Consider the following 10,463-nt stretch of genomic DNA (forward strand, 5'->3'; position numbering starts at 1 on the left):
AGGTGACGTTGGTCACAGCGGCGTTGAGCTTGGAGCGTGCAACTGTCTTCTGGAGCTTTAATTTTATTTTTGATATATGTATTTTTTCCTTTCAGCATTGTATTCAACTAATTATATTAGTGAATATGTGATGATAATGTTGTCTTTGTGATTTGGTATACTTGTGTTATACTTCTTATGGGATAAATGTATGTTAGAAAATTCTCCTTGTAGAATCCTAGGATCGGAATCTGGCGTTGGATGCTGGGAGCCGAAAATGGGGTACTACGGAGGCTGTCGGCACCAGATTCAGCAATTGAAAATTTTATGAGCCCAGTTTCCGAGTATGGGGCGTGACACCGAATCTCTTTGATTTTTACCCTTAGGGTACCTTGCTTTCAACCATGGCTTCTAAGGCTTTCCCTTGAGTTTGTTGCGTCTCATCAAGGGTATGGTGCAAGTTAGATTTGACGAGCTTTGTAGTTGCCCATGTTTGGCCTAGGGCAGTGAGGCTTCCTCCAGCTCGTACTTGCCCTCGATGCTGTTTGGGGTGCGATTGTAGAGGGCCGCATGACTGCTCAGTTGTCGCATGCCTCACCTCCTATTAGTTAACTGATGATGCTTGTTCCCTCTCTAGCAACCTTATGATGTGATCCACATTATTGGCTAGGGTTCCGATCTAGTTCTCAAGATAAACAAGCCAGCTTCCCTAATTTTACAATTTATGGACCACAACCTATGAGGGTGGTTGGGACTAGGGGAGGTGACCGCGGAGCCTACTCCTTCCCATACAAGGCCTGGTTGGAGGACTCGGCTGCAGTCAGAGCCTTCTATTTGCTCTTTACCATCGAATGGAGGGCTAGGAAAAGTTGTAGCTACTCAAGAAGGTGAGAACATGGCTCGTGATTTCCATAGACGATGTCAATCTACTGTCGCCGAAATCTGGCCAATAGACGAGTTGATGTCGAACTGTGCCCTCTGTTAGATCTACAAAGCCTAGAGAAAATAAGAGCAACGGGGAGAAGGGTGTCAGTGGGTGGTTGTGGCCCCTTTGATGCCAAAGTTAGGCTTCTAAACGATGATTGCTAAAAAGTAAATTAGGCTTAGATGTGTTACCTCTTTTCTCCCCTCCCCTTGGTTCAGAATCCATGGTCGTATATATAGGGTGTAGGAGAAGGTTTCGGACCTCCGTATCCTACTCTGCTATGCTAGAGGGTCCCTGATTTGGCAGGATTCTTATCCCGAATATGTCAGAGTGATCTTTGATCGAGATCAGGCTAGATCCTCATCTCTTCCGTATTTTGGGGCGAGATTCTCTCCGGATTCCTTATACCGCCTCTCTGGCAATGGTCGACTTGGTCAGCTCAAAATGCTTCCCTGACATGTGTTATAGATATTACTGGTGGGGCGAGTCCTCTCTTATCGAGCTTAGACCGAGCTCTATCCCTTGACGGCTCAACTCAACATCTCATCTCTAAGCCGAAGGAACTACTCGACCCGTGTTGATGACCCTTCTGTTCTGACCTTGATTACCTCATCTCGGGAGATTTTCCCCAGCTCGAAAGCATATCACTTGTAGATAACTGTCTCTCTTCCCTTGTGAGGGACTAGTCAAATTTTCTGACAATAGATATACTGCAGTTGGTTTTGGATTTCGAACCTTCCGCCTTTAACAAGAAATCTTTCAACACTTTGGTTATGAATTTTAACTGAAAAATTCAAACACATCATCTGTTGAACAAATCGTGTTTAAAGTAAGAATTTTCAATATTTCATAATTAAAAAATGCATTTGGTAACATGAGTTTATACCAAAAATGGTAGGAGTGCATTTATGATATATAGTTGAAAGTGATTGAAAATCCTCATTTTATATCTTAGCTATGTGGAAGAAAATTTAAAAAATGTAGTTTTTTTTTTTTTTAATTATTGTATATATTACTTAATTTTAAATCCTCCCAAAGTAAAAGTAAAAGGGTGAAAGAAAAGAAAACCTTCAAACAAAAATTCCAACTTTCTAACCAGGAGGGAATCGAGCCGAGCTGAGCCAATATGAGGCTATAACTTTCCCCTTAACCCGGAGCCTAAGAACAAATGAGCAAGCTTGGAATCGGCGCCGTCCAAAAGGTAGGCTAATTCAATGTAAGGATACGTTGGTTTCAACTTTCAACCACTCGACCCTCCTCACACCTGCCCTAATTTAAACGCCCACGTATCCAAAACGCTCTGGAAAATGATACCTCCCACCTCCCCTACTGTAAATACTACTCTCCACCGTACACGTGTCAGGAAAAACTACTAATCTCAACCGTCCCAATTGTTTGCCCCACCATCGATGGCCCTTCATTTAGAAATAACATAGCCCTGATGATCTACGCTGTCACTTTCTTTTACTACCTCAGCTGTATACCAACTGTTAAATTACCCTGTACTGTTTTCTACCCTATTTCAAGGACAGCCACATGCTTCAATAATCATCCCATTGATATGGTCTTTGAGAGGTGTACCATCCATCAAAGGGTCAACTAGATGGAAGATACGGATATTTACAACATCCCATGCCACGTGTACGGTCGATATAAGTTTCTACAACCAAAGGGTTCTCCTCGTTACACCTTTATCATTTTTCCAAAGGTTTATCTCTCTAAGATAGAGACCCTCGATGTATTAAACTGGGTGATTTACTAATGATGTAGTGGGTGAAGTGTATGGAAACCTAGCTGTATTTGGGCACGTTGGCATACCCACCACCTATCTGGACCGTCCATTAGATCCAGTCCACTCTTCATAGAAAACTCATTAAAATCAGAATGATCAGATGATCAAACCACCCAACCATAGTCATGCAAAAATCAGTGGATTGTTAATAAAATCTAGAACTCGTTGCGACATCAAGACCATCCGATACCTGTGAATTTTGTAAAGTAGCTGAAATGAGTGAAATGAATCTATTGGACGGTCCAGATAGTTAATGTCAACACCAATAACTCCAAATACAACCATGTGTATATAAAAAGCTTCCATGCACGTAACCCACAAGACCATTTCTCTAACAACATGCTCTTCTTTCCCCCCTCCATTTAAATTCCCCCCTCGCTCCATCACACCCACACAAAATCACACCTCTCTCTCTCTCTCTCTCTCTCTCTCTCTCTCTCTCTCACAGCTGTACTCTAATGGGGGCTCACCGTTTCGATCCAATCTCGAAATGCAGCTCTGAAGGAAGGTCGAACCAGACGGTAGCTGCTGATCTAGATGGGACCCTACTCCTATCCCGCAGCGCATTCCCTTACTTCATGCTCATCGCCCTCGAATGCGGCAGCATCCTCCGAGGAATTCTTCTCCTGGCGTCGGTCCCAGTCGTCTATATTATCTACATCTTCTTCTCCGAATCGCTTGCTATCAAGATGTTCATGTTCATCTCATTCGCAGGATTGAAGGTGAGAGACATCGAGATCGCATCACGGTCTGTCCTCCCAAAATTCTATGCCGAGGACGTCCACCCAGATAGCTGGAGAGTGTTCAGCTCTTTCGGCAAGCGGTATATTGTTACTGCAAACCCTAGAATTATGGTGGAGCCCTTTGTTAAAAGCTATCTTGGGGCTGATAAGGTCCTCGGGACCGAGCTTGAGGTCTCGAAATCTGGTAGGGCAACTGGGTTTGTTATGAAGCCTGGTGTCCTTGTCGGAGAGCTCAAGAAAGAGGCTGTAGAGCGTGAATTCGGCGAGAACATGCCGGATTTAGGGATGGGTGATAGAGAGACTGATTTTCAGTTCATGTCTATATGCAAGGTTTGTTCTCTTGATCTCTCAGTCACTATATGATTTTCATAATTTTCTTTTTGTTGAGAATTGCAGCGCATGATCTGAGCCATTCATCTGGTGGGCTACGTGAATACATGGAAGATAGACCACTGGTCATCTCATTTAAATGGTCCACTGGATTGGCATCGTTTTTGGGCTGTGACATGTTCACGGCGGTTCCCGTCTGATGAACGGTGCAGATTGTGCGCATACGGTTTTTTTTTGTTGTTGTTGTTGTTGTTGTTGTTGTTGTTATGTCTTTTGCTAGTTTGATGCATGAGATCTATTTAGAGAATGAAACTGGTAATCTTCTTTAGAGTTTTTAAGTATGAATTGAATGTGTTTTCTCTCAGCCGTTGGTTTGTTTGGATGAATTTTGCTTGTGATTGTGACCTTCGTTCATGTCTATCCTCAGTAAGACTTCCTACTTGGGAGGATTTGGGTGCATTTCATTTTCGTTTTCTGCTTTTGGCTTTAAGTTCATCTAGTTTAGGAGAGATTTCTAAAGAGAACCTACAACCGTCTAGTGATTTGACGGTGTGGATCGCAGTGTCCGTGGACCTACCTAGTTTTTGAGATATGCCATCTTCATGGTGGGGTCCACTGTTTGAAATTGTCAGATGGGATCCGTCCGTAGGGATTCACTAACATTTCATATGTTTTGTTTTGTTTTGTTTTTTTGTTTTTTTTTTAATCGAATTAAATGCATGAGATGTTCTGTAAATGTCCACGTGTAATTCCCCTTTACAGAGCTCCTTAGCTTACTCCTCTCGCGACTTTTCTTTTCTTCAAATTTATTTTCAAATATTGTTGTTTTCTGCATTTGATGACGTGGCACATCCATGACTGTCTGATCATGTCCATTCCATAATTGAACAGTGTTCGACGTGGGGCCTAGCATCCATTAGATTTATTATGGACGCGGTTTGGCCGGTGACCCAACACCTGCCAGCTACCTGATGTCAGAGCTGTGAGCTGTGGGCCCCACCATCATGTACTTATTTTATCCACGCTGTCCATCCTTTTTTTTTCGGCTCATTTTAGGACATGAACCAAAAACTAAGGTAGATCCAACGGTCCACTCTACACAACTGGAAATACGGGGATTGAATGTTAACCATATCAAAGACTTTTCAGAGCCATTACAATCTTTATTTCTTACGGTGTGGTCCATTCATGTTGGGATCTACTTCATTTTTGGGCTCATGCCTTGAACTGAGCTGGCAAAATGGACGGACCACGTGGATACCACACATGCATCATGGTGGGGCTATAAATCTTTGACAAGCTAGCTGGCTATTGTTGGGGTCACCGGCCAAACCGCGTCCATTTATTAGGGTGGTGGAATAGCTTTCTGACCTGTACCTCAACATCACCGATATCCCTGATGACCGGACTCTGTGTGGCACACCATGTGTGTGTTCAATCTACACTATCCATCCATTTTTCCAGCTCATTTTAATTTATGAGTACAAAATTGAAGTATATTTAAAGCTCAAGTGGACCACACCACAATAAATACAGGGAATAATTACCACCGTTGAAACCACCCTAGGTCCACAGAAATATTTATTTGTTTTCCAACCTATTCACAAGTCACAAAGACAGATAAATGGAAAATACAAATAGCAGCATGATCCAAAACTTATATAGACCCACCAGGTTTTAAAGTAGCCGTGGATTCTAACTGTTTCCTGTGGTGTGGTCCCCTTGAGCCTTAGGAAATGATTCAATTTCGGCCTCATGTCTTAAAATGAGCTGGTACAACGGATGGATTGGGTGATAAAGCACATACAACACAGTAGCCCATGAGAGTCCAGTCAACAGGGCGTTTGCTAGTGGCTTTCTAGCCGCTCATCTCATAGATTCTATTTCGTCCATTCGTCAGGCCAAAACTAGGCTGGCACACGTGCCAAAAAAAGAAAGAAGAAAAAAAACCTTAATACTCTGGCGCTGTGATGGATGATATGCAGGTGGTTAGAAATTGCTTGGAAATTTCATACGTATCATAAAAGTAGTTCAAATTAATGAGTGCAAATAATGAGTCCCAAGTCCTATGTATCACTGCACCAAAAATTACAATTATATCAATTATCCAACCTACGGATTTGCCTATATTTATTGAAAGTTATAGTTGAGATATTAATGTGTAATGATCCTCCTTCGACTTTCAAACATGTTTTATGTAGAGTCCATTCTCTAATAATCTTTCTTCAACTTTTAAGAATGTTTTGTGTAGAGTCTATTTCTGGCACAGGCACATGGCCTAATTATTTCACACCTTCCTCAGCCAATCTGTTCTTTGGATAGCAACGTAGAAAAAGTGGACTCCATAATTTAATATGTTTAATTTAGGTTAGTGTAAGCACCGTGTACCATCTCTGATCGCCTGTGTATCAAGTGTTGTACATTTCCAGAGTATCAAATAATTCTCGTAACAGAAATGACGTTGGTTACGTGAGGTCTACCTAATGAGTGGACCCACCAAATTTTTGAATAGGTCAAACATGATGAACGTTCAGAATCTCACACACATGCCTGATTGGCGCATGTGTGACTGAACTAGTCCTCTAGAGTCCGGGTTACACGAGCGTGAGAGTCATGAAGTGGGTCCCTCTCATTCCTCATCATCTCAACAGGGTCAAATCACGTCTGATCCATGATCTTATGGTGATTGAGACATGCACCGGCATGTAGGACTACGACCTTTTTCCACGTTAAGGCTTCACAAGCCCTAGATAGAGGCTTTTTATCTTACTTTTTCTCATTTCCAAACTAACCCAAACGCTCTACTATTTTTTTCCCCATCAGATGTTGTCTTATTCCATTCAATTTCCAACTACCCACGAATTTCACTAACATTGGAAAAGCTACATTAATCAGTGCATCTTTGTCTCGTCACAATCACTTCTATTTCGTGACGCTCATGTGGGGCTATACAACCATCCAAAAATTGTTGGCGACTTTGTGGATGGAGCATTGATTATAAATGACGCAGATCGAGCAATCCTAACCATACGATTGGTGGTTATCCCATGGGTGGTTGAGAGTAAAACAGCGAGTGGTCATAATTCAACGAAAAAAAAAAAAAAACAGATGGTTATTAACATCTCCATCCACAATCTGAGTCAAGGATTTGCATGGTTTGGATTTCCATCCATTAATTCGCACTTAAAATTCAACCTGCTCCTGAACTCAGGTGGGCCACATCATATGTGATCATACCTAAATATCTAAAATCATATCATGTGGCCCACCTGAGTTTTAGAATGGTTGGATTTTTTCTTCTGTCTATTCATCGTACTGGGGTACATCTTTTGAATGGATTGGATAACATATAAAAACGTGATGGACCCCACACAGTTTTTTTTTTTTTTTTTTTTAAATGGTGATCATCCCATCGCATCTGTTCTCTGTAGTGGGTCCCAGTTGAGTTTTGGATGTGATGGACGGATTGGATGCAATGCTGATTCCTGTTCTAATGGCCAGATATTTAATTAATCCGTGCCTTATTTTAAAATCCTTAATTTATTATTATTATTTTGTACGTGTGAAGAAATGTCCACGTGTGTGCAGGAGGGTTTCATAGTGCCAAAAACGAAATGCGAACCCGTCCCAAGAAACAAGCTCTTGAGCCCGATCGTTCTCCATGATGGCCGATTAGTCCAAAGGCCCACCCCAATAATCGCCCTTCTCACCTTCCTATGGATGCCGATTGGTTTCATTCTCTCTCTCCTCAGGGTCTATCTCAACGTCCCACTACCAGAACGAATCGTCCGACACATGTACAAAATCCTCGGCATCAAGCTCATCGTCAAAGGCAATCCTCCCCCAGCTCCTCGTCGTGGACAAAGTGGGGTCCTCTTTGTTTGCAACCATCGAACCGTTCTTGATCCAGTGATCACAGCCGTCGCTTTGGGTCGCAAGATTAGCTGTGTTACTTACAGCATAAGCAAGTTTTCTGAGCTGATCTCGCCAATCAAGGCCGTGGCATTGACACGTGAGCGTGAGAAGGACGCGGCAAACATCAAACGGTTGTTACAAGAAGGTGATCTGGTGATCTGTCCTGAGGGGACTACCTGTCGTGAACCGTTCCTTTTGCGATTCAGTGCACTCTTCGCCGAACTGACGGACCAGATCGTCCCGGTAGCAATCAAAAACAAACAAAGCATGTTCCATGGTACGACGGTCCGTGGGTGGAAGCTCATGGACCCGTATTTCTTCTTCATGAATCCAATGCCCACGTATGAGATAACATTCCTGAGCCAGCTGCCGACCGAGCTAACATGCACCGGGGGGAAGTCAGCGATTGAAGTGGCCAACTATATCCAACGGGTCCTGGCTGGGACACTCGGGTTTGAGTGTACCAGTTTCACTAGGAAGGACAAGTACGGAATGCTGGCTGGGACTGATGGTCGGATCCCTTCCATGAAAGAGACAGAGAAAGAGAAGGAGAAGGCTTAAGAAGAGAAATTGCCTGTTTTTATTTATGTTGTTTGTTTACGTTTGGAAACATCATGATAATAATCTGTCTATCTATATATATTTCAATATATATAAATAGATTTTATGTGAATGCTTTTTGTTAGTGGATATCAGGTACCCGAACCCGGTGAGTCATAACGGTGGTGTTTAGGGGTTGGGTTAGGTGGTTGGTGGTCCATTGAATGGAATTGAATGTTGTGATGAACGGTTGAGGGGGGGACATGTCACAGCGGTTAAAGGTTTGTGATGTGGTCGAGTCATGGATTTCACGAGGATTTGCAATTTAAGATGCATGTTTGTTCTTTAAAGGCTCCCATGAATTGGGTGGTTGCACCTTGGCTCTCTCTCTCTCTCTCTCTCTCTCTCTCTCTCTCTCTCTCTCTCTATATATATATATATATATATATATATATATATATATATATATAGGCCCCCACAATGAAAACACAATGGGGCATTGTATGAGTTGGAAAATCTAGCCATTCGATCTGTTTAGCAGCATTTTCAACCCCGGTTGCGGCATTACGAGAAATAGTGAGGACGGGATGCCAACCATGGATTTGTGTATGAGGCTACTATGAGAAGGTGGAAAGGTCAAACTGAGAAAAACTCATGCGAGTCACACTGCATGGTGGGACACAGATCATCAGTCTTTTATCGGGATATTCGTCTTGGTTTGGTAACATGGTGCAGACCCCACAACTTTTAAATGTTTCGCCAGGCTATGTAAAATCAATCAAAACCCACCGTGCTGAATGATGTAATGGGGCCCACCCTGAAGTTAATGTTGTACGTATATCCATGCTGTCACTACTTCCAACTCATTTGATCATAGAGTCCAAAATAGAAGCAGATCTGAATCTCAAGTGGACCCCACTATAAGAAACAATGATCATTAAACAACAAAAATTTAAAACTTCCTACAGCCCACCATAATGGATACTTATCATTGAACATATTGATAATGATCATTAAACAACAAAAATTAAACATGATCTGTCTCATTATACTTTTATAACAGCTAGTGGCCCAATCAAATCTAATTAGTGGTGGGGATGAATGCATGTACTGAATAATTACGCAATGAGAAAGAACCAGATTCGTCGAGGCATTCCCAGTTTGGTGATTGGCCTGGCTTACGTATGATAGGTGTCGAGTACTACTTCCAAACATTCTTTGGATAGTTTCATTTCAAACAGCAGCACGTGGCTCAATTAAATTTTCAAACTAGGTATGCTAATGTAAACTTTTATAACAGCTAGTGGCCCAATCAAATCTAATTAGGTTACAGCCTTACCATACTTGGTAGGTATATTTCCTTGGCTTTACCGAATCTGGTTCTATTCGGTGATGGCAGGGCAGAACCCAATCCACGTTGGATCCATATGTCGCAGCTGGCCTAGTATGGCTCTAGGCTTGTAGTATGATACGCAAGCACTTAAAAATTACTTACAAATTGCATGCATGCAGGCCTTGATTTTCTGAGCAGGAGCTTGTCTGGACATTTGCCCTGACTGGCCAACTGCATTGGGTGAGATTAAGGTGGATGGAATTGTAAAAATTAAGTAAATGCATGTGTAAGGTATTGGCTTGGATTGGATGTATCCCATGTTTTCTAACATTCTGTTTGGAATGTAAGCATTAAAAAGGAAATTTTAAGATTTACTTTCAAATTACACTTGGTTGCTCATCCATGGGATTAATAATCCTATTTTACACTTTCCAACACAAGGTTTATTTTCCAAAGCCAATAAAATTAATTTTGATTTCATCTCACATTTCCTCGCTTATGCCATTTCCAATTCAATCCCATCTAATACAACTTAATACCACTGTCCAAACAAGTTCTAGATATTACACTGAGACGATAATATTAACTGTATGATTTATTACTTCAAATTTGGACCACTCTATGTTTTTATTCTTAACTATCCATCCATTAATTGGACGATTAGGATTGTTTTGATCGGTTTGATTTTGGAGATATTCTCCATCTAATGTAGGGCCCACAAATTGGATGGTCTTGATAGCTGCATATCAGTGCCACATGTGAGGCAGTTGTATCACTCCCATTTTTAAAGTGTGCTAAACTAACATATAGGTCTGATAGCTGTGTGGAAACTTTCAACAATGGTGTTCACAGCTGTATCGTACGTCTCCGTTGGTGGAGTCCTTGAAGAAAGTAGATGTTTGATGC

General features: G+C 41.8%; 1 protein-coding gene across 1 annotated transcript; it reads left to right on the forward strand.

Moving 5' to 3' along the window:
- Positions 1-3,085: 3,085 nt before the first annotated feature.
- LOC131252605 (glycerol-3-phosphate 2-O-acyltransferase 6-like) lies at positions 3,086-8,574 on the forward strand. Its single transcript, XM_058253232.1, has 2 exons — positions 3,086-3,769; positions 7,358-8,574. The coding sequence occupies exons 1-2, from the start codon at positions 3,155-3,157 to the stop codon at positions 8,243-8,245; spliced, it is 1,503 nt and encodes a 500-aa protein (XP_058109215.1). The 5' UTR covers positions 3,086-3,154; the 3' UTR covers positions 8,246-8,574.
- The last annotated feature ends 1,889 nt before the right edge of the window (positions 8,575-10,463 follow it).

Source organism: Magnolia sinica, chromosome 8, assembly GCF_029962835.1.
Source record: "Magnolia sinica isolate HGM2019 chromosome 8, MsV1, whole genome shotgun sequence".
Lineage (NCBI taxonomy): Eukaryota > Viridiplantae > Streptophyta > Magnoliopsida > Magnoliales > Magnoliaceae > Magnolia > Magnolia sinica.